The 26,885-nt window shown below is 43.5% G+C and overlaps 1 protein-coding gene across 1 annotated transcript; it reads right to left on the bottom strand.

The window, feature by feature from the left end:
- Positions 1–146: 146 nt before the first annotated feature.
- On the bottom strand, positions 147–23,723 carry LOC127569162 (eukaryotic translation initiation factor 1A, X-chromosomal). Its single transcript, XM_052013550.1, has 7 exons — positions 23,575–23,723; positions 5,813–5,896; positions 3,315–3,418; positions 2,503–2,553; positions 1,421–1,502; positions 1,242–1,333; positions 147–417 (listed from the first exon to the last, which is right to left on the bottom strand). The coding sequence occupies exons 1-7, from the start codon at positions 23,588–23,590 to the stop codon at positions 412–414; spliced, it is 435 nt and encodes a 144-aa protein (XP_051869510.1). The 5' UTR covers positions 23,591–23,723; the 3' UTR covers positions 147–411.
- Positions 23,724–26,885: the final 3,162 nt, after the last annotated feature.

Genomic DNA, 26,885 nt, shown 5'->3' with positions numbered 1-26,885 from the left:
CTGATGGTATAAGAAAGTAGCATACTTTATTTTGACACTAATTGTTTCAGGGTCTTTGACAAACCATGTTTCAAAGCAACATTATGGGAAACTGACAAAAAGAATCAAGCTTGGTTATGTTACTCACCCATGACTCAGAAACCAGATCCATGAGATTTGACATTTTATTGGAAAGGGTTGCACTTCCTAACAAACTCTTCACACCAAAACCTTTAATGTACTTTTGAATGAAGAATATAAATACACTAGAACATAGATTTTTAAACAAATTGCTGCAGAATGAATTTAAGATACATTAGGCATTAACAAGTCAACTCATCCACACAAAAAAATGCTCATGTCAAATCCAAAAAAAAATTCACTTCAAAAAGGAAGCTTGGTACAATGTTGGAATCCAAATTCAATCCCAATTTAGATCTGTAACAAAATATTAGAAATTATTAACTGGGCAATTTAAACCACAGAAGCAAACATTTAGTGGCAGTACATTAATGACATTTGCAGGGCGAGATGGTTTATTCCCAATCAACCAGTTTTGTTATAAGCAGAGGTATAGGTGAGACTACAACTGAAGAACAGCCTACAGCTTTGATCTGCTTACTTGAAGATATGCCTGCCCCAGAAGTATACTAACATTCTTATAAGATTCACTAGTTTGATTACTTGGATGAAGATTGGGCATACAATCAATCATTGGAATTTAGAATGAAATAAGAGCCTAAAGGGGATTGACAGAGGATATTTCCTCTTGTGAGGTATCCAGAACTAGGAAGGCATACTTTCAGTACAAGGATTCCCAATCAAGGGATGAAGAATTTCTTTCACAGCAGTTCACACAAATTTTGGGTCGATGGGGAACAGGCAGAAATTGGAGCTGAGGGCAGCACAAGGAACCATAAAGTTTATTCCTGCTCCCAGAAAGTAGCAAACTTAATGTGTCCTCAATTTAACCCTTTCACAATGCAAAATCCAAGCTGCAATTCTTCCTGGCGTGATGGCAAAAGTCAAATGCAACAGGGTAATATACAGAAAGTGATCAAAACAGAATTTAATGGCTGTTTCTTCTGCTTGCAAACTGCCTGTTGTAATCATAATGTTACAAATTAAATGCAGGAAGGAGACAATGCAATAGTCTCAGCTTCTACATTCAAGTGCATTTGGCTACTGCTTCATGCAAAGCATAACTGGCATTAAGACAAAAAAGGACTCCCTAAAAATCTTGACATTTAACCCATACTTACATCATCAATATCTTCATCATCATCCCCGATATCATCAAACTGGATTTCATCATCATCACCAGGCCCAAAGGTATCAGTCTCATTGATTTTGGCTGAGGTTATGGAAAGGGATTTAAAAAAGGTCAATTTGTTTCAAATTTTGGATATGGTGAGAAATTAATTATTGAAACAGTCCATACCATGTTCTGGAAGTTCACCATAAGCTTTCAAACTTCTGGCTTCATCCGCATTGTATTTCAGGATGACATCAGCCTTGTTATCCTTTGGAAGTGGCAAGAAAATAATTTGTTCTGAATAAAATGCTGGTATCAGACAACTGAACAATGCAAGAACATTAACAATTTCAGGCAAAGTTAAACAAACCAATTCTATTTTCAAACACCTTGTGCAACAATGAAGTTTCAGACCTGATTTCTGCAAAATGCACACAGGTTGCTTGATGGAAGACGCAATACAAAAAAAAAGTTATTTCACTGGTACCAGTTCACGAAGTGCACTACTATTACTCAAACTGCATCTACAGCTTCAGGAAAACTGCTCCAAGAGCCTACCTGCCTGTTGGATGCTGCTGGAACCAGGATTCAGCACCATTGCCTCTTGCTGATCAGCAAAAGCAGGGAACATTACTGGAAGGTAGGCCTTATCCTGGCATCCAAAGCATAATAAGGATTGCTGGAAATCTACCCAGTTATACCCTGTTGCAGAGAGGTTCATAAAAGTGGGAAAGTGACACACAAAACCAAAATGGGAGAGATACATGCTATTAAAAACGCCATGCAAAATTAAGCTTCTGAGTGACCAGAAGGGGGAACTCTTGTACAAGAGCAAGAGATCAAGGAAAGTTCCTTTATGAAAGGTGCAGGGTGGTTTTAAAAATGGAGTGGATATTAAGTGGGATCTTAACAGGTGCAAGATGTTTATTTTCCCTGAAACAATTCAACTAAAGCCCTTTGAACATTTCTAATGTACTGACTTTTTGTTACCCAAAAATCACTTTTCTTTACATTCTTATTTGCTAAAGCATAATAGATCACTGCCAAGTTAACTTTGACACTTCACTATTAGAGTAAATGTCTTGAACACAATGAACAGCACCAACTATTTGCAACCAAAATTTCACATATTTAGAAGGTCACAGTTAAACTATGAAATTCAACACATCTGTAACATATTCAATATATTCTAAATACACACTATAAAATTCATAAATACAATAGTCCTTTCCTTAGGAAGGCTTTATAATGAAGAGGGAAATCCTCACCTGGTAATCTCTCAACCCAACCAATATAATGTCTGATGTATTTATCCAAACCTGAAACAGATGATAATTCAGTCATTCCTGGATTTGGATAATATTTTATCTTCAAAATCCAGATGCATCTGCACTACCCAAAGCGACAATTCGTGACAAACAGGCATTTAACCATTCAAAGTGCAAGAGTCTCTTAGGCACACATCAACCATGCAATTCCAAAATTAGCTTGCTGTTTGACAGATGGATTTTACATTGGCTTAGAACTGATAGGCTGCAGTGTACATGGATCAATGGTAAAACAGTTGATGGAAAACATTTTTAACACCACCAGGAGGAACAGGTGGTAGCAAGTTCTAAGTAGTGAAACTAGTGTTGCTACATAGAAATCAAAAGGAAGCACAACCCTCAAAAAAAATAGAAAAATTAAGCCAATCAGAAATGCAAACAAAATAAATCTTAAAGTTCAATTCACTGGAATAAAAGTCAGCTGAATGACAAAATAATCAGTTACTATTTCAATACAATATGACAAGATTTTTCAAACTGCCTTACACTAGCCTCATGAAAAAGGGAATTATGATTTGGAAGATTTAAAATTTTCAGGGGAGATATAGCTATTTAAATCTAAAATAGCATTTTATAATCGAATTTTGAACATTCTTAAGTGTGAGAGTGTAACTGGCATGAAATGACACAAGTGTAGCAGCTGATTGTAAAGGGTTATGGATACTACTGACTTTTTAAATCAAATATTCTGCTTGATTAAAAGCACTACTACTTGACTGGGGATGGGGACTGAAAAATCAAAGGGTCATCACCTTCTTTCTCAGCTTCCCTCGAATATGGCAAAGCCGCTTCGCACCATCAAAACACATGGCTTCCAAACGGCCATTTCCCAGCATCTTTATCACCTGAGCATATTCTGCAAAACAAAACAGATGGGAGTTCATTCATTTCAATCAATCAGAGCCTTACTTGTATATCCTACTTCGCAGCCATCGAAAACCATAGATGGGTGCTTGATGGACAGCAGTTATTGTAGGCAGAAGGACCCATTTCTGTGCTGTGTGTGACTCTAAACACCTCTGCTATTGTCTGAATAACATGGGATGTTTTATATCCACCCTGGGAAATCAGAACTTAATGGGGCACATCTCTTGCCCAAATGCCAAGATACACCAAGGTATCTCCACAAAAACCCGTGTCAGAGCTGTGCTGGCCTTAATCAGCAGCACCTTCTTCTGCCCTGCCAACTAGTACAGTGGTTCTCTGATGCACTCCTCATGGAGTTCAGTGGTAGCACAATCCACCACAGACTTTTGTTTCCCAGACTCCCAGCGGAAGACTGCCCAGAAGGCCACAATGAAACAAGCAGCATGAGGCAGAGGTAGGGGGACTGTGATTTTGGGATAACAGAAGGTCTACCCCATTGCCTCATCCAAAGGATGACACCTCAGACTACATAGCAATCCCTTGGCAATACTCTTGGTGTGTCCAGATCTATTAAGCTCAGATCTCTGGAATGGAACTCACAACCTTCTGACAATAGCATCACTAAGACAACCGACAAAAAGGCATCTTAACCCAGTCAGTATAGCTACTGACATTACTTACTAAGCCATTTGATAATTGCCCTAATAGGAACACAGTTCAATGACTTAGCTTAACCTCTATTTGTCAGTCAGTGGTACACCGAGTAGAAGTGGCCTTTCCTTTAAGGATGCTGGTACAACAGTTTAACCTGGAGTCCATTGTCCATTCAAGCAATGAAAATACAAACTTTTTAAAAAATAAAATCCCAATGTAAAAATCATGGGATACAGTTAGCGACCATAAAGCTGTTGGACTGTGGAAAAAAATAGTTTACAATTGTGCACAAGAGCCTTTAACACTAACCCTACATCAACATGGTTAAGTGTTGAAGAGCTCTCTGAAATGCCATGGTTGTATCAAAGTCCTACATTTCAGGAATAACTGCAACTACTTCCTCAATACAAAAACAAGTAATAAATGAGTGGGCCTCTGTACCTCCCTCTGCAACTGGATCCTCGACTTCCTCATTGGGAGGTCACAGTCAGTGCGGATCAGTAATAGCATCTCCTCGCTGACTATCAACACAGGGACACTCAAGGATGCGTGCTTAGCCCCCACTGCTCAACTCTCTCTACATTCATGACTGTGTGGCTAAGCAGAGCTCAAACACCATCTATAAATTCACTGATGACCCCACTGTTGTTGGTAGAATCTCAGATGACAATGAGGTTTACAGGAGTGAGATGGATCGGCTGGTTAAGTGGTGGCACAACAACAACCTCGCACTCAACATCAGCAAGACCAAGGAATTGATTGTGGACTTCAGGAAGGGGAAGTCGGGAGAACACACACCAGTCCTCATTGAGGGGTCGGTGGTGGAAAGGGTGAGCAGCTTCAAGTTCCTGGGCATCAACATCTTGGAGGTTCCATCCTGGGCCAAAAACATTGATGCAATCAATGAACAAGGCACACCAGCAGCTCTACTTAGGAGTGAGGAGATTTGGTACATCACCAAAGACTCTTATAAATTTCTATAGATGTACAGTGGAGAGCATTCTGACTGGTGGCATCACAGCCTGGTATGGAGCCTCCAATGCACCGGATCGCAAGAGGATCCAAAGAGTTGTAGACTCAGCCAGCTCCATCACAGGAACAACCCTCCCCACTATCGAGGACATCTTCAAGAGGTGGTGCCTCAAGGCAGCAGCATCCATCATTAAGGACCCTCACCATCTGGGACATGCCTTCTTCTCGTTACTACCATCGGGGAGGAGGTACAGGAGCCTGAAGACCCAAACTCAACAACTTAGGAACAGCTTCTTCCCCTCTGCCATCTATTAACCCATGAACACGACCTCATTATTCATTTTTTATTTGCACTATTTATCTATTCTTGTAATTTATAGATTTTGTCTTTGCGCTGTACTGCAAAACAACAAATTTCATGTCATATGTCAGTGATAATAAATCTGATGCCAAATTATAGCCCTGAAACTAGGTGATGTACAATACAGAACCTTAGCTACCAGGGCACCAACTGGTATCTCTCATGTAAAAAGGAGTTAAATTACCAGACTAAATTTTCTGTTGTTTTTGAATGATGCGCCCATAAATCTTTAAAAAAAATTGTGACTTATTATACCAAAAAACTAGATGGACCATTTTAATTTTGGGAACCAAATTCTTCAAAATTAAATTTGAACTGCCTTTCTTCAAGGATGAAGTACAGGTATATAACCTAAACAGGCAGGATGTAGAGAAGGGCAATGTGCTCCACACTTACCTTGGCCATCCTCTTTGAAGACCAGCTCACGTTTCTCAGACTCATTTTCATTCTTACCACGTCGCCTGTTCTTACCTCCCTTACCTAGGATGAATGAATAAAACATCAGTCCATGCATGAAACAGGAATTGGTCACATATCACTGAGCAATTCTGGCTTTGCAGTCACACATCCGGGGCTCACTTAAATTTTAACTCTATGTCGCTTTAATTTTCCCTAATGTATTTTTAAGTCAAATTCAAATCCTTTGGGGTTCTAAAATGTGGTAATGGACCAGATCAAGCCAGCAGTTCACTGAAGGTTCTATGGAGAGACACCAGTTAGGTGCAGTGTGTGTGTGTGCATTCTGAAGTTCGACAGCTAAACACTGCAGCAGAGAATTAGAGTTCATTGGATGTTAGATAGCAGGCCATCAGATCTCTCACTCTGGCAGTGGACTCAGCAATGAGTCCCCTGGGTGCCCTGTGATCTACTGAGCCAAGGAGCTCAATAAACTTCTTTGAAAGTTACCTGAAATTGGAAAATTCAATGTTCATACCATTGGCTTATAGACTACCCAAGTGGAATAAGAGTTGGTGTTTTAGAATCCTCATCCCTGTTCCACTTCTACCACCCCCCCCCCCCACCCTCCTGATCCACCCCTAGTCCTGCCACTTTTGTCCCTTTCCTATCCACCCCCCCTCCAGCCCCCATCACCCATTTTCGTTCCCCTCACCATCCTGATTCCATTCACCTGCTACCCACACACTTCACCCACTCCACCATCTGGTTCCATCTGCCCCTATCTCCCATATAATGGTTCCCATCCTCACCTTCCTTGCTCATCAGATTCCAGCTTGTATGTCCTTGGTGTCCCTGCTCATCCAGCCTGCCTCCATCTTCACCCTCCCCTCCACCAGCTGGCTCTATCTGCCCATCATCCCTCACTCGTCCTCAGTCCACCTATCACCTACCAGCCCGTCTCACCACTCCCCTCTCCTCTTTATACCGGCTACCTTCTCTCTCCACTCCCAGTCCTGATGTAGGGTCTTGACTCGAATCATAGACAATTCCTTTATTTTCAGCAAATTGTGTTTTTTTTAAATTTACAGATGTTTATTCTTTTCTTACCTTTATACAGGTATTTGACTCAGACTGAACCCACCAAAATTCAGCAAAAATACACTAAATACTTTGCTATAGTTGCTTAAATTATTGAATAATACATCGTGCATGTTTGACAAATTTTAAAGATTTACACAATGATCGATAGACAGTGGTTAAGCTAAAAGCCAAGTAATTCAAAAGACCCGATTTACACTGGAGCTCAATCTGGAAATTAAATTCAGTTAATGAAAATGTCTAGATTTTTAATTCCAATTTCAGTAATGAAGCTACCAGGTTGCCATAAAGATCTGGTTCACTAACATCTTTCAGATCCTCCATCCTTAACTGCCTAAATGTATGAGAATTCAGACCCACTGTAACGTGGTCAACTCTTACTTGCCCCTTGAAATAGCCTAAAAATCCATTCAGCTGTATCAAGAGCCGTGATGTTCAAACAATAAGGATAAATCCAAAGGACCATCCTGAACCAACCCAGGCAATCTTGAACATCTGGTCACTAGTTTTTAAAATTTGGGAGAGCTATCCTACAGACTAGAAAAGAGCAGCCTGACAGACATCAGAAATTTAATCTACAGCCAATGTGCCAGACTCCAAAACCCATCAGTATGTCCTATCCCACCAGCAGAGCAGACCCAGCACAGCAAGGTCAGGCCGGTAATAAAGTTGTGAGGGAGTGACCCTGGGAGTCCTCAACATTGACCCCTGATCCCATAAAGTCAAAAGCAGGCAAGGAAATCTCTGCCTGATTACCACCTATCATCTTCCCTCAGGTGACCAAGTTTTGAAAAAGACATCTACCAGACTGGATCTGAAACAGGGAATAAGTGAACCAATGTGGGATAATTACTAAACTTTGTCTTCACCGATCTACTTGTTGCAGATGTATCTTTCACTGAAAGCACTTTTAGAATCAAGCCCATAGTCTTTTTGGAAATAAAGACCCATCTTTACATAGAGAATATCCTCCAGTGTTGTGTGGCATTGGCAATGTGCTACATAGGATAGACTCTGGCCTCAAGTGGTAACTCAAAATAGGATATCTGTGACACTCTGTGGGCTCTTGGTGTAACTGCAGAGACTTGGATGGCTCAGGGACAGGAATGGTTACTTCAAGTGTCAGGTTTTAGATGTTTCAAAGGACAGGGAGGGAGGCAAAAGAGGTAGGGGAGTGGTGCTGTTGATCAGAGATAGTGTCACGGCTACAGAAAAGGTGGACGTCATGGACGGACTGTCTATGGAATCTCTGTGGGCAGAGGTTAGGAACAGGAAGGGGTCAATAACTTTACTGGGTGTTTTTTTATATATAGGCCACCCAATAGTAACAGGGATATCAAGGAGCAGATAGGGAAGCAGATCCTAGAAAGGTGTGACAATAACAGAGTTCTTGTGATGGGAGATTTCAATTTCCCAAATATCGATTGGCACCTCCATACAGTGAGGGGTTTAGATGGGGTGGAGTTTGTTAAGTGTGTTCAGGAGGGACTCTTGACACAATATGTGGATAAGCCTACAAGAGGAGAGGCTGTGCTTGAATTGGTATTGGGAAATGAACCTAGTCAGGTGTCAGATCTCTCAGTGGGAGAGCACTTTGGAGATAGTGATCATAATTATCTCCTTTACGATAGCATTGGAGAGATAGGAACAGACAGACTAGAAAGGCGTTTAGTTGGAGTAAGGGGAATTATGAGGCTCTCAGGTAGGAAATTGGAAGTTTAAATTGGGAACAGATGTTCTCAGGGAAAAGTACAGAAGAAATGTGGCAAAAATTCAGGGGATATTTATGTGGAGTTCGACACAGGGATGGTCCAATGAGACAGGGAAGTTACGATAGGATACAAGAACTATGTACAAAGGCTATAATAAATCTGGTCAAAAGAAAAACAAAAGCTTACAAAAGGTTCAGAGAGCTAGGTAATGTTAGAGATCTGGAAGAATGTAAAGCTAACAGGAAGGAGTTTAAGAAGGAAATTAGGAAAGCCAAAAGGGGCCATGAGAAAGCCTTGGCGGGCAGGATTAAGGAAAACCCCAAGGCGTTCTACAAGTATGTGGAGAGTAAGAGAATAAGATGTGAAAGAATAGGACCTATCAAGTGTAACAGTGGGAAAGTGTGTATGGATCCAGAGGAAATAGCAGAGGTACTTAATGATTGTAGTGATGACTTGCAGCAGACTGAAAAGCTTGAGCATGTGGATATTAAGAAAGAGGAGGTGCTGGAGCTTTTGGAGAGCATCAAGTTGGATAAGTCGCCGGGACCGGATGAGATGTACCACAGGCTGCTGTGGGAGGTGAGGGAGGAGATTGCGGAGCTTCTGGCAATGATCTTTGCATCATCAATGGAGACGGGAGAGGTTCCAGAGGATTGGAGGGTCGTGGATGTTCCCTTATTCAAGAAAGTGAGTAGAGATAGCCCGGGAAACTATAGACCAGTGAGTCTTACTTCAGTGGTTGGTAAGCTGATGGAGAAGATCCTGAGAGGCAGGATTTATGAACATTTAGAGAGGTATAATATGATTAGGAATAGTCAGCATGGCTTTGTCAAGGGCAGGTTCTGCCTTACAAGCCTGATTGAATTTTTTGAGGATGTGACTAAACACATTGATGAAGGGAGAGCAATAGATGTAGTGTATATGGATTTCAGCAAGGCATTTGATAAGGTACCCCATGCAAGGCTTATTGAGAAAGTAAGGAGGCATGGGATCCAAGGGGACATTGCATTGTGGATCCAGAACTGGCTGGCCCACAGAAGGCAAAGAGTGGTTGTTGAAGGGTCGTATTCTGCATGGAGGTCGGTGACCAGTGGTGTACCTCAGGGATCTGTTCTGGGACTCTTACTCTTTGTGATTTTTATAAACGATCTGAATGAGGAAGTGGAGGGATGGGTTAGTAAGTTTGTGGATGACACAAAGGTTGGAGGTGTTGTGGATAGTGTGGAGGGCCGTCAGAGGTTACAGCGGGACATAGATAGGATGAAAAGCTGGGCTAAGAAGTGGCAGATGGAGTTCAACCCAGATAAGTGTGAAGTGGTTCATTTTAGTAAGTCAAATATGATGGCAGAGTATAGTGTTAATGGTAGGACTCTAGGCAGTGTGGAGGATCAGAGGGATCTTAGGGCCCGAGTCCATAGGACGCTCAAAGCAGCTGCACAGGTTGACTCTGTGGTTAAGAAGGCATATGGTGTATTGTCCTTCATCAATCGGTGAACTGAATTTAGGAGCCGAGAGGTAATGCTGCAGCTATATAGGACCCTGGTCAGACCCCACTTGGAATACTGTGCTCAGTTCTGGTCACCTCACTACAGGAAGGATGTGGATGCCATAGAAAGGGGGCAGAGGAGATCTACAAGGATGCTGCCTGGATTGCTGAGCATGCCTTATGAAAGCAGGTTGAGGGAACTCGGCCTTTTCTCCTTGGAGCGACGGAGGATGAGGTGGGACCTGATAGAGGTATATAAGATGATGAGAGGCATTAATCAGGTGGATAGTCAAAGGCTTTTTCCTAGGGCTGAAATGGTTGCCACAAGAGAACATAGGTTTAAGGTGCTGGGGAGTAGGTATAGGGGAGATGTCGGGGTAAGTTTTTGTTTTACTCAGAGTGGTGAGTGCATGGAATGGGCTACCGGCAACGACGATGGAGGCAGATACGATAGGGTCTTTGAAGAGACGTTTGGATAGGTACACGGAGCTGAGAAAAATAGAGGGCTATAGGTCTCTAAGGTAGGGACATGTTCGGCACAGCTTTGTGGGCTGAAGGGCCTGAATTGTGCTGTAGATTTTCTATGTTTCTATGCATGTGACCACATGTCTCTCATGGTCTGCCATACTCAAAAATAAGGTGCTAAACTAATGAAACTGAAACAAAGGACTACGTGGGCTAAAGAGAGCAAACAACCCACAAATGACAGATTAGGTCAAAGCTTCAGTGTCCTTGGATCTAGACATGAATGGTGATAAACAATTAAATAGCTAACTGGGGGAAGTGGTGGCAAGAACAGCTCCTCAATGATGGTAGGGCCCAGCCTATAGAGTGGCAAAATTGATGTATTTACAACCACGTCCATCCAGAAATAAAAAGTGTGCGATCTGTCTCTCAAACTCCCCATCATAAAATAAAATCAATTTATTCCATGTAATATCAGGGAATAGTTGAGCACACGGGATACAAAAAAGGTTAAAGGACCAGGCAAAATTCCAGCTAGAAGTACCTCTAGCCAAGCTGTTCTGATATAGTTACTGGAAGATCCCATCGACAGTACCAACATACTCACGAATAACCTGCTTAGTACTGCTCAACAATCAAGAATCTCGAAGCCACCCAGGGCAAAGTAACCCACTTGATTGGTACCCATCCACTACCTAAAACTGTTCTCCTTCAATGCAACATCTAAAAAACCCACCACAAAGATACAATCTAAACTTGCAACCACTAAGTTGCACACTATCCTAACTTGGAAGTATATAAAACTGATCCCTTTTTAAAAATAGTCAAATCAAAACCCTGGAATTGCTATCCAGGAGCACTAGGAAAATGCCTTCAAAGAAGACTGCAAAGATTCAAAATAATAGCTCACCACCACCTTCTCAGGGGCAATAAGAAAGAAGAAATAATTCCTGGGCTTGTCAGCAATGCTCACATCCCACAAATTAATGTAGTTAAAAACAAAAGGAAATCAGGCATGTGCAACAAAAGATCGAACTAGGCCCAGGAGTACAGCCCAGGGACAGGACTGCGAGCTTAACGTTCCTGGGTTTCAACATTTTAGACGAGATAGCAAGGAAGGTAAAAGAGGAAAAGAAAGGTGCAATCACTCTGATGGAGTTATACTATGGGCCTCCCAAAATTGAGATAGAGGAACAGATAGGTAGACAGATTATGGAAAGATACAAAAGCAACAGGGTTGTCATTGTGGGTGTCTAACTTCTCCAATATTGACTAGGACTTCCTAAGTACAAGAGGCTTAGTTGGGGCAGAATTTCTACGGTGCTTTCAAGAGGGTTACTTGAAACAGTATGTGGATAGTCCAACTAGAGGAGGAACCATACTGGACCTTGTTTTCAGAAATGAGCCTGGCCAGGTGGCTGACCTTTCAATGGGAGCACATTTTGGGAATAGTAACCACAAATAGAATCATAGAACAGTACAACACAATACAGGCTCTTCGGCCCACAATGTTGTGCCAACCTTTAAACCTCACCTAAGACTATCTAACCCCTTCCTCCCACATAACCCTCTATTTTAAATTCCTCCATATGCTTATCTAGCAATCTCTTGAATTTGACCAATGTACCTGCCTCCACAACCGCCCCAGACGGCGCATTCCATGCCCCAACCACTCTCTGCGTAAAATTCCTCCCTCTGATATCTCCCTTGAAGTTCCCACCCATTACTTTAAAGCCATGCCTTCTTGTATTGAGCATTGGTGCCCTGGGAAAGAGGCGCTGGCTGTCTACTCTATCTATTCCTCTTAATATTTTGTACACCTCTATCATGTCTCCCCTCATGCTCCTTCTCTCCAAAGGGTAAAGCCCTAGCTCCTTTAGTCTCTCCTCATAATCCATGCTCTCCAAACCAGGCAGAATCCTGGTAAGGATTTAGTTAAGGGTGCAGAGGAGATTTAAGTTTTAATGTAATTAAGGATATGTCTGGAACTTGCAGGAAAGCACTAAATTGAGGGAGGGCAAATTAGACAGGAGCTAGGGGCAGTTAATTGGGTGTAACTGTTATCGGGCAAATCCATATCTGACATGTGGAGGTTGCTTAAAGACCAGCTGATCAGTGCTCAGGACTGGCATGTTTTAGTAAGGAGGAAGCACAAAAATGGCAAGGGAAAGGTACCTTAGAGAGAGGTTCTGAATTTGCTGTGTCACCAAAGACTCTTGCAAATTTCTACAGATGTACAGTGGAGAGCGTGCTGACTGATCTTTGTATCCTCACTGGTACGGAGGCTCCAATGTGCAGGATCGAAAGAGGCTGCAGAAGGTTGCAGACTCAGCCAGCTCCATCACAGACACAACCCTTCCCACCATCGAGGACATCTTTAAGAGGAGGTGCCTGAAGGCGATGGCATTCATCATTAAGGACCCTCACCACCCAGAACATGCCCTCTTCACGTTACTACCATTGAGGTAGTAAGCCTGAAGACCCACACTCAATGTTCCAGGAACTGCTTCTTCCCCTCCGCCATCAGATTTCTGAAAGGCCCATGAACACTATCTCGTTATTCCTCTTTTGCACTATTTATTTTTGTAACTTATCATGATTTTTGTGTCTTTATGCCTTGCACTGTACTGCTGCCACAAAACAACAAATTTCACAACATATGTCAGCGATAATAAACCAAGCAGAATCAAGAAGAATCCCAAGGCATTTTATAATTGCATTTAAAACTAGAGGATAACCTGAGAAAGGACAGGACCACTCAAAGGTTAAAGGAGGGAATTTATACTTGGAGTCAGAGGATGCAGGCGAAGTACTAAACAAGTACTTTGTGTCAGTATTCACCAAGGAAAAGGTCATGGAGGATAGTGAGAGCAGTGTGTGACATGCTAATGGCGAAGGCATTTTGAGATCAAGGGGGAGGTGGTGCCGAGTCTTTTGAAGAGCACCAAGGTGGACAAGTCCCTGGTGCCCAAAGGGATTTATCCACGGTTGTTGAAAGAGGCAAGGGAGGAGATTGCTGGGGACTTGATGAAGATCTTCGTATCCTCACTAGCAACAGACGAGGTCCCAGAGGACTGGACTGTCTCCAGTACTGTTCCTTTGTTCAAGAAAAGAAATAGGGATAATCCAGGAAATTATAGGCCAGTGAGCCTCACCTCACCTCAATGATAGGGAAACTACTGGAGAGGATTCTCAGGGATAGGATTTACACACATTTGGAAAAACATGACCTGATTAGGGACAGTCAACATGGCTTTGTGCAGGGCAGGTCAAGTTTTACAAACATTTTGAGGGGGTGACAAAAGGTAATTGATGAGGGTAGGGCAGTGGATGTTGTCTACATGGACTTTAGTAAGGCATTTGACAAGGTCCCTCAGAGTAGGCTGATCTAAAAGATTAGGATGCATGGGATCCATGGTGACTTGGCTGTTTGGATTCAGAATTGGCTTGCCCACAGAAGATGGTGGTGATGGAAAGGTGTTATTCTGGCTGGAGGTCTGTGACTAGTGGTGTTCCACAGGGATTGGTGCTAGGGCCGCTGTTGTTTGGGATGTATATAAATGACTTGGATGAATGCGTGGATGGGTGGGTGAGTAAGTTTGCAGACGACACAAAGATTGGCGGAGTTGTGAACAGTGTAGAGGGATATGAAAGGATACAGCAGGATATAGATCAGTTACATTTTTGGATGGAGGAATGGCAGATGGAGTTTAATGTAAGCAAGTGTGAGATGTTGCACTTTGGGAGGTCAAATGCAAGGGGAAGGTATACAGTTAATGGCAGGACCCTTAACAGCACTGATGTACAGAGGGACCTCGGGGTCCAAGTCCATAACTCACTGAAAGTGGCCGTGCAAGTAGATAGGGTGGTAAAGAAGGCGTACAACATGCTTGCCTTCATTAGTCAGAGCACTGAGTACAAAAATCAGGAAGTCATATTGCAACTATACAAAACTTTGGTTAGGCTGCACTTGGAGTATTGTGCAATTCCGGTCACCCCATTACAGGAAGAATGTGGAGGCTTTGAAAAGGGTGCAGAAGAGGTTTACCAAGATGCTGCCTGGATTAGAGGGTATGAGCTCTAGGGAGAAGTCGGACAAACTGGGTTGTTTTCTCTGGCATGTCGGCAACTGAGGGAAGACCTGATAGAATAAAATTATGAGAGGCATAGTTAGGGTAGAAACATCAAATACCAGAGGACATGCATTTAAGGTGAAGGGGGAAGGTTAACAGAGGTGTGTGAGGCAAGTTTGTGATAGGTGCCTGGAACGGGCTGCCAGGGGTAGTCATGGAACTAGATACGATAGTGGCGTTAAGAGGCCGTTAGATAGACACATGGATATGCAAGGAATGGAGGGATATTGATCATGTACAGGCAGAAGAGATTTAGTTTAATTTGATGCCGGCATCATGGGCCAAAGGGTCTGTTCCTATGCTGTACTGTTCTATATTCTCTACAGAAGACCCCTGCATTGCAGCCATTCAAGGTATGGAAACTTGCCCTTACAGAATCCACAAACCACTACCCAATAAGTTGAGATACAGAATAAAGTTCATTTTCAAGGAATTTATGTAAGAAAAGAGTAAATAAACATGCGCAGATGACAGTTTCACGTTATGAAAAATTGCGATATGTCCATTTTCTAGGAATGCAACACCCCCAGTAACGCAGGGGTTGCTTGTACTTGCTCTGTTTTTAAAAAAGCAAACGCATGGCTCATGGGATAGCTCTGATGGTCCTGTCCAACTTCCCTTAATGGCCTGAAACAAACTGCTCACATTTGCCAATGGGCAAGGCTTCTGTCAAAAGCCAGGGCAAGGAACTCTCCTCTGCTCTGCGCATAGAATCATGGCTGACCCAATGGGGAGTCCAGATACTGATTAAAGGCCAGTTTGGGGTAGACAATGCAATGGTCCAAATCTCTGGATACATGGGCACCAAGGTCAACCTGTGATGCCTCAGTGGCTGACCAACATCTTTTGCAACAAAAATACAAATCTCATGCCAAGAAATACATCAATACCTGTTAATGACTGAATATTGCTGACATTTACAAACATCAATACAATATTTTCAAAAGTTTATGAATTAAATTAAAACACTTAAAAACTAGAAAGCCCTTAAAATACATATAGATTAACTCAATTTAAAAATGTAAATTACCTGAAACTTGCTCACATCCCCGTGTTATTCCTCTCCATTAAAATGAGTACAGTCATTGAACCTGTGTCAAACCTAACCTGGCGCAAGTTCAGTGAACAGTTTCCCCAGTATAATTGCAGGGAAACTGCACAAAGTTGGCAGTCTCCTTCTGGAATCCATGAGGATCCCAAAGAAGCTCAGTGAGAATGACAACAGCAATACCTTCTCAGGAGGATCAGGGCTTCCACGTTAACCTGAGTGGCCCTCAGAAGTGATTAGGATTATCATTCTAGCCATAACCTGGATAATGTGTACAATTTTGTGTGTCCACATCCAAGGATCTGCCTGCCTCAAGGGAAGTGCAAAAAAAAAGTTAGATGACTTGCTTGGAAGTAAGCTGAGAAGGTGTTCCCTCTAGCTTGATTGTCTATCACTATGTACTACCGGTGTGAGGGTAAAAGATTGGGCATCCAAGGACTGTGCTGTCAAGAGACCTATTCAAAGTGACCCGAAACATTGCAATGTTCCATTTCAAGTTGGCTGTTGAAATACTAGAATTGACTATATTCAAGAATGATTACCAATGGATTTTTAGGTGCTGAATGCAAAGGTTTATGGGGATAGAGAAGTACAATGAAATCAATACACAAATTCAGCCATGATTTTACTGAATGGGCCAGAGAGTCTATCCACTCTTAATTCTTGTTTTAGTTGATGTTCAGGCTTAAAATTTACCCTTGTGTGAGGCACTTGCACCAAGTACAGCAATTTGCAATCTCCAATCCAAAAATCACAAAGGTAATAATGAAAATGGAATAAAACCCTCAAAAGAATGAAACTACCAGAACTGTGGTTGGACCAGACCTACAAACCATAATTCAGGAGCACTGTCCTAAATTTCTCAATGCAGAGAGGTGGGAATTGGTGACAGCAGTTGGACAAGGAAGAGAGATAGGCATACATACGAACGAGACAGCAAGAGGTGAAAGCAAAAGATGGTAACAACAAGTGATCACCAAGCTATTCGAATGCCATCAAAACCCAGCTGGTTCAACAACTTTACTCTGATCTCTTCAGCACAAAGTTTGCGCAGAAAATTCCCAAGTGCAACAGCCACCGAGTGCTGGCTTTGGTGAGCAGAGTGATTGGTGAATATTAATCAGGTGGTTTTCTACCTTTCTTTAATTTTGCCAGGGGCTTTTGATTGCAGTAGCTAGTGTTTGAAGTAGGAGGTCCATAGTGTAACCAACACTCGAAATTTCTAAACTAAAAGCAGGTAACTAAGTGCTGAGTCCAAGGTTATAACAGGACTCGGACTCGAGGAATGCTCCTACTGAAATATGCAGGAAATCATGGAGACTTCCAGTGTCCCTGCAGACACTTGTGCAGGAAGTGTGCCCAGCTGCAGCTCCTAATTGACTGTACTGTGCAGCTAGTGCTGCAGATGGATTCATGATGGGGCATCCATGACACTGAGGACACGGTGGATAACACACTTAGCAAGCTGGTCACACTGCATTCAATGGCTGTGCAAGCACAAAAGGGTGGGTGACCACCAGGAAGAGGTAGGTAGTGACCCTCCCAAACAAATATACCTTGTTAGATACTGATTTGGGGGGGGGGGGGGGGGGGGGGGGGGGGGTGGAATGGCCTCTCAGGGGAAAGCAGCAACAGCCAGGTTTTCAGCACCACAGCTGGCTCTGCTGCACAGCTTTGGAGGAAAAGACGAGGAGACTATTGTAATAGGGGACTCGATTGTAAGGGGAGAAGATGGCTTTTCTGTGGTTGCTCTCTGGTGTTAGGGTCGGGGATGTTTCAGAGCATCCTACTAAAAGTGGAGGGTGAACAACCATGGTACACGTCAGTACCAATAACATGGGTAGAAAAAGACAGGAGGTCTTCTAACATGAATTTAAGGAGTTAGGTAGCAGATTAAAGAGCAGGACTTCCAAAGCTGTAATCTCTGGACTACTTACAGTGCCATGTGCTCCTGAGTACAGGAAGAGGAATGGCATAGGAGGGAGGGCTTTACTTTGTTGGATCACTGGTAATGCTCCTCAGGTAGTTGGGACATACAGTGGCATGCAAAAGTTTGGGCACCCCTGGTCAAAATTTCTGTTACTGTGAATAGCTGAGTAAAAGATGACCTGATTTCCAAAAGGCATAAAGGTAAAGGTGACACATTTCTTTAATATTTTAAGCAAGATTACTTTTTTATTTCCATCTTTTACAGTTTCAAAATAACAAAAAAGGAAAAGGCCCCGAAGCAAAAGTTTGGGCACCCTGCACGGTCAGTACTTAGTAACATCCTCTTTGGCAAGTATCACAGCCTGTAAACGCTTTCTGTAGCCAGCTAAGAGTCTTTCAATTCTTGTTTGGGGGATTTTTGCCCATTCTTCCTTGCAAAAGGCTTCTAGTTCTGTGCGAGTCTTGGGCCGTCTTGCATGCACTGCTCTGAGGTCTATCCACAGATTTTCGATGATGTTTAGGTCGGGGGACTGTGAGGGCCATGGCAAAACCTTCAGCTTGTGCCTCTTGAGGTAGTCCATTGTGGATTTTGAGGTGTTTAGGATCGTTATCCTGTTGTACCATCCTCTTTTCATCTTCAGCTTCTTTTTTTGTTTTACAGACGGTGTGATGTTTGCTTCCAGAATTTGCTGGTATTTAATTGAATTCATTCTTCCCTCTAACAGTGAAATGTTCCCCTTGCCCACTGGCTGCAACACAAGCCCATAGCATGATCGATCCACCCCTGTGCTTAACAGTTGGAGAGGTGTTCTTTTCATGAAATTCTGCACCCCTTTTTCTCCAAACATACCTTTGCTCACTGTGGCCAAAAGGTTCTATTTTAACTTCATCAGTCCACAGGACTTGTTTCCAAAATGCATCAGGCTTGTTTAGATGTTCCTTTGCAAACTTCTGACACTGAATTTTGTGGTGAGGACACAGGAAAGGTTTTCCTCTGATGACTCTTCCATGAAGTTCATATTTGTGCCAGTGTTGCTGCACAGTAGAACAGTGCACCACCACTCCAGAGTCTGCTAAATCTTCCTGAAGGTCTTTTGCAGTCAAACGGGGCTTTTGATTTGCCTTTCTAGCAATCCTACAAGCAGTTCTCTCGGAAAGTTTTCTTGGTCTTCCAGACCTCAACTTGACCTCCACCGTTCCTGTTAACTGCCATTTCTTAATTACATTATGAACTGATGAAACAGCTACCTGAAAACTCTTTGCTAGCTTCTTATAGCCTTCTCCTGCTTTGTGGGCATCATTTATTTTAATTTTCAGAGTGCTAGGCAGCTGCTCAGAGGAGCCCATGGCTGCTGATTGTTGGGACAAGGTTTGAGGAGTCAGGGTATTTATAAAGCTTTGAAATTTGCATCACCTGGCCTTTCCTAACGATGATTGTGAACAAGCCATAAGCCCTAACAAGCTAATGAAGGTCTGAGACCTTGGTAAAAGTTATGAGAGCTCAAATCTCTTGGGATGCCCAAACTTTTGCATGGTGCTCCTTTCCTTTTTTCACTCTAAAATTGTACAGAACAAAAATAATACACTAATCTTGCTTAAAATGTTGAAAAGAATGTTTCATCTTTAACTTCATGACTTTTGGAAATCAGTTCATCTTCTACTCACTTAACTATTTACAGTAACAGAAACTTTGACCAGGGGTGCCCAAACTTCTGCATGCCACTGTATACCAGGAGAGGATGCACCTGAACAGGAACAGGTCCAACCTGCTCCTGCTGGGAGGTTTTAAACTAATTTGGCACAGGGATGTGACAGAGAGCCAATATACAGTTAGGGAAAGAGGTTCAGTCAAATATAGAAGTAAAGCTAGGTCAGACCAGAAGGAAGAACGGACATGGGCACCGTAAGACACTTGGAGCATTGGAAGGCTAAATTGCATCTATTTTATTGCAAGGGATCTGACTGGTAAGGCTGATGAACTTAAGAGCATCGAACAGCATGTGGGAATATGACATCATTACAATCACAGACATGGTTGAAAAGGCAGGACTTAGCACATTCAAGGGTACAGAAGGCATGATTGGGGCAAGGGGGTCAGGGGAAGGAGATATAAAAGAGGATCACTAGTGCAATTCCCAAGGAGACTATCACTGCAGTAATGTTGGAGAATTACAGAGAGTCAGAGATTAATACAGCACAGAATCAGGCCCTTCAGCCCAACTCTTCCATGCCAACCAAGATGCCCATCTAAGCTAAATCCATTTGCCTGCATTTGGCCCATATCCCTCTAAACGTTTATTATTCATGTACTTGTCCAAATGCCTCTTAAATGTCGTTATTGTACCTGCCTCAACCACTTTCTCGGGCAACTCACTCCATATACACACCAGCTCTGCATGAAGTAGTTACCCCTCAGGTCCCTTTTAAATCTTTCCCCTCTCACCTCTTATCTACACTCCAGTTTTAAACATTTCAAGGAGGTGCAGGTGCAGCAAGTAAGGAAAGCAAGTGCTACGCTGGCTTTTACTACAAGAGGATTTGAGTAATCTTACTGCAACCATGTAAGAAACATGGTGCGATTGCACCTAGAGAAGTTCATCTCTTTGCCTAAAAGAGGATGCTTATCGTAGATGGAATGCAACAGAAGTGCAAGAGGAGTAAGGGCATTTTAGTAGTAGGGGAATTTCAGCTTCCCAATATTAAATGGGATCACCTTAGTGTGAAAGGATTAGACAGGATGGAATTTTTAAAGTGGGTCCAGGAGAGCTTTTTGGGCAGGACACAGATATTAAGGGTGTGGTAATTCTAGATCTAATCCAAGGGAATGAAGCCAACCAAGCAGCTGCACTTTGGAGACACAAAACCATAACTCTGTAAATTTCAAAGCAGTCATGAAGAGGTACAAGTACAGTTTGGGTACTTAAATGTCTGAATTGGGGGAAGGCTGATTTCAATGTCATTAGACAGGACCTGGTAAATGTATACTGGGAGAAGCTACTTGCAGGTAAATCTACATGTGACAAGTGCAGATTGTTAAATAAAGCCTTTTAAAAGTGAAACAGTGAATGTTCAGGGCCAACATGTTCCCATTAGGGTGAAGGATAAGGAGAGCAATTCTAGGGAACCCTAGATGTCAAGAGATATTCACAGTTTGAAAAAGAAATATAGAAAACATAGAGTAGGTATAGAGCACTGAAAACAAGAGGGGTGTGCGTGGGCATGCAGAGGTAGTACTTAAAAGAAATTTGGAGGGCAAAGAGGGGCCACAAAATGTCACTGGCAAATAAACTTAATGACATTTTATTTGTAAACTAAGAGCAAGTGCCTAACCTGGGAGAAAATGGAGCCCTTTAGGGACCAAAGGGGCAATTTATGCCTGGAGCCAGAAGATATGGGTGAGATCCTAAATGAATATTTTTCATCTGTATTCACCAAGGTACTGCAGTTGATGATTTAATTTGGCATGGTGGAATTCTAGAGTAATTAGAGATTAAAAAAGGTGGTATTAGATATCTTAGCCAGCATAAAGGGAGATAAATTCCCAGGGCCTGATGAGGTGTATCCCAGGGTTCCATGGGAGGCAAAAAAGGAGATTGCTGGGGCCCTAATTGAGATTTTTTTTTAACATCTTCGCCGGTCTCAGGACTGGAAGACAACAAATGCTGTACTTTTATTCAAGGGTAGCAGGCATCAGCCAGGTAATTACAGACCAGTGAGTCTAATGTCAGTGGTAGGAAAATTATTAGGAAGAAATCCTGACCAGGATTAATCTACACTTAAAAAGACAGGGATTGTCGAAGGATAAGTCAGCACTGACTTAAAGGTGGGAGATTTTTCGAAGAGGTAACTAAATATATTGATGATGGCAGTGCTGTTGATGTGGTTGCCCATGTGGACTTCGTCAAAATCCGTACTGGAGTCCATGTATACATTATAAATCCTTTTTCCCCCCCAAACAACACATTCTTCATTCTCTAACTCTGGTAATATCATGTTAAACATCCTCTCTACCTTGTCATTCTTTCTACTGTATGATGGCCAGAATTGTATGTGGTTTTCTAACTCTTCTAATCAGCATTTTAAGTTTTTCCTAACATGATCTCCCTACACTTACAATCAACTGATGGTTGGCACAGACATGGTACACCAATGACAATAAAGGCAAGTAACCTGTATGCTTCCTTAACCACAGTACTCAACAGCACTGCTACTTCATGGTTATGTGGCCACCAATGTAGAAATCCTCCATACTGTTCAGTATCTTACCATTTATTGTATATTCTTATGCTTCCCTGCCTCCCCGCACACACACAAATGGACAACCACCCTTCTCTGGATTGAGCTCCATCTGCCTAAAATTTTTGACTTCCTGACATGTTCATTGATATCTTCCTGTAGCCTATATTTTACCTCCCAATTGCCTTTCTCATTATATTCAGAGACTTCTTAATCATGTCCATCCAGGAACAGTTAAAGTCCAAATCTTTGATATACTGTATACCAAAAATAGTATGCGCCTAGCATTGAACCTTACAGAACTCCATTTTGTACAGCCCTCTGGTCAAAACCTCTTACTGACCATTATCCTCCTCATTAAGCCAGTTTCAGATCCAACTTGTCACTTTGGTATTTACTTCTGATTGGACTGACATGTGGCATCTCATCAAATTTCTCACTAGAATCCACACACACTACATCAATTATGCTAACATCTGTATAACCACTTAAAAATTATAAAGTCAGACATGACTTCCCTCTGACAAATCCAACTGACTGTCCTGAAAGAATCAAGCCTTCCCAAGAACCCATTATTCAGCCTGACTTGTGCACAACTCCAGCACCACAGTGCAATAAGTTTTCTAAGTTCCAGTGAGAACTCCTCTCATTCATTTATGTAGCCTAGTGCAATATTTTCAAACCTCAGCTCATACAGCAAAGTTGCCAGCCGAGAAACCAGTCTAGTGAAGCTCTGTTGCATTCCATCTGTGACAAGCATCTCTTTTTATTAAGTCAAAGAGACAGAATTCTCTAGGTGCAATCCCATCACATCTCTTACATAATTACAGTAAGATTTCTTTATTCCTGTATTCAAACACCCTTCTAATAAAAGCCAGCAAACTACTTTCTTGTCTGCTGCAGCTCCTTTAGGTGTTTAAACCTGAGGGAATACACATGTGGTCTACCCTCTTAGCTCCAATACAACTGTGGCCAATTCCATTTGCACCCTCGGCAAGAAAATTCCACCCTTGCCGGAGTGCAAAGCACTGGGGAAAAAAAATACACTTCTCCAAATGGTGCCCAACAAGGCGCTTCTGCATCAGAGCAACTGGAAATCTCAACTACACAAAATGCTGGAAACACTCAATGGATCGTCAATCGGATCCGTCAGCCGTTCCTCACTCCACAGATGCTCCTTGACGCACTGAGTATTTCTACTACTTTCCATTTTACTTCAGGTCTGCGGCGACCGCAGCGTTTCGCCTTTGCGACACGGACACCCCCCAACCCACCATCTCGCCTGTCCCGGGACACCAAGAGCCCCCCCCTTCCCCTCAGCTCTCCGCACTCGGCAAGACCCCTCCGGCCTCGGCCTCCCCCTCCCCCCGCGGTCCCTCGCCAGCTGCGGGCAGCCAGCCCCCTCCAGCCTCCCCCTCCCCGACCCCTCGCCAGCTGCGGGCAGCCAGCGGGGACCGGGCTGGGCGGGTCCGGGCTGCAGAGCCGGCGGCCTCGGGGAGCCCAGGGCCGCACGTGTCGGCGGATCGGTGGCCGGGCCGCTGCCCTTCAGCCCACCACCGCTCTGCTCCTGCACAAGGTGCTTGTCGGTGCCGCCTCGGGGCGGCCCGAAGCCCCGGCCTCGGCCCCTCAGGCCGCCCCGGCGCCGCTCCTACCTTTATTCTTGGGCATGGCTCCAGGCCTCTGGCTGTGCGCTCCCTCCGACCGCTCCTACCCCCGCACTGCGCAGGCGCTGCTTCGGATTAAAAAAACTTTATTTAAAAGCTACTCGTGAACACAAGCGGGAGATTAAAAAAAGGGGGGTTGATCACGTGATCAACGCCCCGTCGCGGGGTCCTGTCCCGTCACATGATCACTGCGGTGCCGACGTCGCACGTTGTGCGCATCCTATCCAATCAGCGATGGGACCTCCCGGAGAGGCGGGAGTAACACCCGACTGCAGCAGCCCTTGCTCGCAATGTCACGCATCAGGCTTCACGCTGCATCCCTTGCTCGGTAGGTGCATTGAGCTGCCGTTCATAATGAGCCTCGGTCTGCAACGAATTGGAAAATAACACCACAGATACTGGAAATCTGGAGTAAAAACAGAAAAAAAAATCAGCATGCCAGACAGCATTTGTGGAGAGAGAGAAATATAAAAGTTAACGTTTCAGGCTCTTATGCCAGTGGAATTTTACCAGTGGAGCAACACACACACACACACAATGCTGGAGGAATGGAGAGAAATGAATTGATGCTGCCTGACCCACTGAGTTCCTCCAGCATTTTGTGTGTGTGTGTTGCTCCTGACTTCCAGCATCAGCAGTCTCTCTTATGTCTCGATTTTACCAAAGGAATAGGCTATTGGTACCCAACGAATAGTTTCCAATCGCCCCCTTCTAAAGTCATGTTGTGAGTTCAAATCCCACTCCCGAGATTGAGTGCAAAACACGTGGCCAAAATTCTAGTGAATACTGAGAGTAGTCAAAATGTAATTTTTGGCTGCAGAGATATCTTTATTAGTCACATGTACGTCGAAACACACAGTGAAATACATCTTTTTGTTTAGAGGGTTCTGGGGACAGCCTGCAAGTGTCACCACGCTTCCGGCGCCAACATAGCATGCCCACAACTTCCTAACCTGTACATCTTTGGAATGTGGGAGGAAACCGGAGCACCCGGAGGAAACCCACACAGACACGGGGAGAATGTACAAACTCCTTACAGACAGTGGCCAGCTTTGAACCCGGGTCGCTGGCGCTGTAAAGCATTACGCTAACTGCTACACTACCATGCCTAAAGGAGATCCTGTGGCATTATCTTGAAGAAAAGGGAGTCATAACCCATGCCATGGTGTAATTCAGCACATAAACTGACCCACCCACCAAGTCTCTGCTAAGCATCAATTTAAATAAAAACAGAAAATGCTGGAAATGCTCAGTAAGTCAGGCTGCATCTGTGGGAAGAGAAACAGTTCATGTTTCAGGTTGAAGACCCTTCATCATAACTATGGATTGAACACAGGTACCCTGCAAAGAGATCACTTAATCCGTGTTTGGGTTCTGTAATATAAAGGAGACAACATTGTGAACACAGATTGCAGTACACTACATTGGAAGAAATGCAAGTGAATTACTGCTTTACCTGGAAGGATTGTTTGGGTCACTGTTGGGCAGGAGGGGAAGAGGTGAAAGGACAAGTGTGCATCTCCTGCAATAGCATGAAAAAGTGCCATAAGACAGGGAGTAGTGGATGGAGATGGAAGATTGGATCAGGCAGTTATGAAAGGAATGATCCTTTTGAGATGCTGGGAAGGGAGGGGAGTATGTGTCTGGTGGTGAAACCTTGATGAAGCTGGTGGAAAATGCATAGCATTATCTGTTGAATGTGGAGGCTGATGCAGTGGAAGGTATGGACCAGGGGATCTGTTATTGCTCTGTCCAGTGGAAGAGGGGATCAGAGCAGAGGTGTGGGAAACAAATTTTGTCAAGGGCTCCATCCACCATGGTAGAGAGGAAAGCATAGTTCAGGAGAGAGGAAAACATTTCAGAAGCACCTATCCAGAATGTCCCATCATTGGAGCAAATGCAACTGTGATGGAAGAACTGGGACAGAGGAAAGGAGTCCTTACTGGAGGTAGAGTGGAAGGGAGTACAGTCAAGATTGCTGTGGATTTATAGTAGATGTTTGTAGCTAGCCCATCTTCTAAGATGGAGATGGTCAGATTGAGAAAAGGAAATGACAGAAATGGAAAAAGATGTAAAGCTCTCTACAATTCCAGTCTCAAAAAGCTAAAATTGATACACTCAAATGTTAATCTTCAGTCATACGTTAAGGCACGTTACCTACATTTATTGGGTGCATCTTTGGTACCTTAAAGTAAGACCTTTCAGTGTTTGCACCCAACCAATACTTCCTCCAGGACCTCAACTGCAGTCTGGGTCAGCAGGATTTCGGGCACTATGTCAGCTATTGGTCAAGGGGGATGGCAATAGGCATACATGTGGAGATCCTGAGAAAAATCTACATAAACCTTGTCCATTCCCCCACCTTTGCTCTTTAGGGTGGAGTCACATCAGACCTCCAGTTCTGGAGGAGGGCAGTCTGGAGCCGAGTAAAGAGCCTTATCTGCTCTGTCCACTTATTTCTCCTAGTTGGCATTGATGCTGGAGCCCAAAATCTCCAGTGAACAGTGAGGATAGGCAGCAATACCTCCGGCACAATTATTCTCAACACTGGTGCCCCACGAGGCTGTGTCCTCAGCCCTCTACTCCCTATACACTCATGACTGTGTGGCCAGATTCTGCTCTAACTCCATCTACAAGTTTGCAGATGATACCACCATTGTAGGACATATCTCAAACAACGATGAACCAGAGTACAGGAAGGAGATAGAGAGCTTAGTGGAATGGTGTCATGACAACAACCTTTCCCTCAATGTCAACAAAACAAAAGAGCTGGTCTTTGACTTCAGGAAAGGGAGCGATGTACATGCACCTGTCTACATCAATGGTGCTGAGGTCGAGAGGGTTAAGAGCTTCAAGTTCCTGGGAGTAAACATCACCAACAGCCTGTCCCGGTCAAATCATGTAGATGCCACGGCCAAGAAAGCTCACCAGCGCCTCTACTTCCTCAGGAGGTGAAAGAAATTTGGTTTGTCCCCTTTGACTCTCACCAACTTTTACCGATGCACCATAGAAAACATTCTATCTGGATGTATCACAGCTTGGTACGGCAACTGCTCTGCCCAGGACCGCAAGAAACTGAAGAGAGTTGCGGACACAGCCCAGCGCATCACGGACACTAGCCTCCCCTCCTTGGACTCTGTCTTTACCTCTCATTGTCTTGGTGAAGCAGCCAGCATAATCAAAGACCCTACCCACCCGGGACATTCTTTCTTCTCTCCTCTTCCATTGGGTAGAAGATACAAGAGCCTGAGGGCACGTACCACCAGACTGAAGGACAGCTTCTACCCCACTGTGATAAG

The sequence above is a fragment of the Pristis pectinata genome, chromosome 4 (genome assembly GCF_009764475.1).
Source record: "Pristis pectinata isolate sPriPec2 chromosome 4, sPriPec2.1.pri, whole genome shotgun sequence".
Classification (NCBI taxonomy): domain Eukaryota; kingdom Metazoa; phylum Chordata; class Chondrichthyes; order Rhinopristiformes; family Pristidae; genus Pristis; species Pristis pectinata.
The sequence above is the reverse complement of the archived record's forward strand: the minus strand, read 5'-3'. Positions and strand labels throughout refer to the sequence as shown.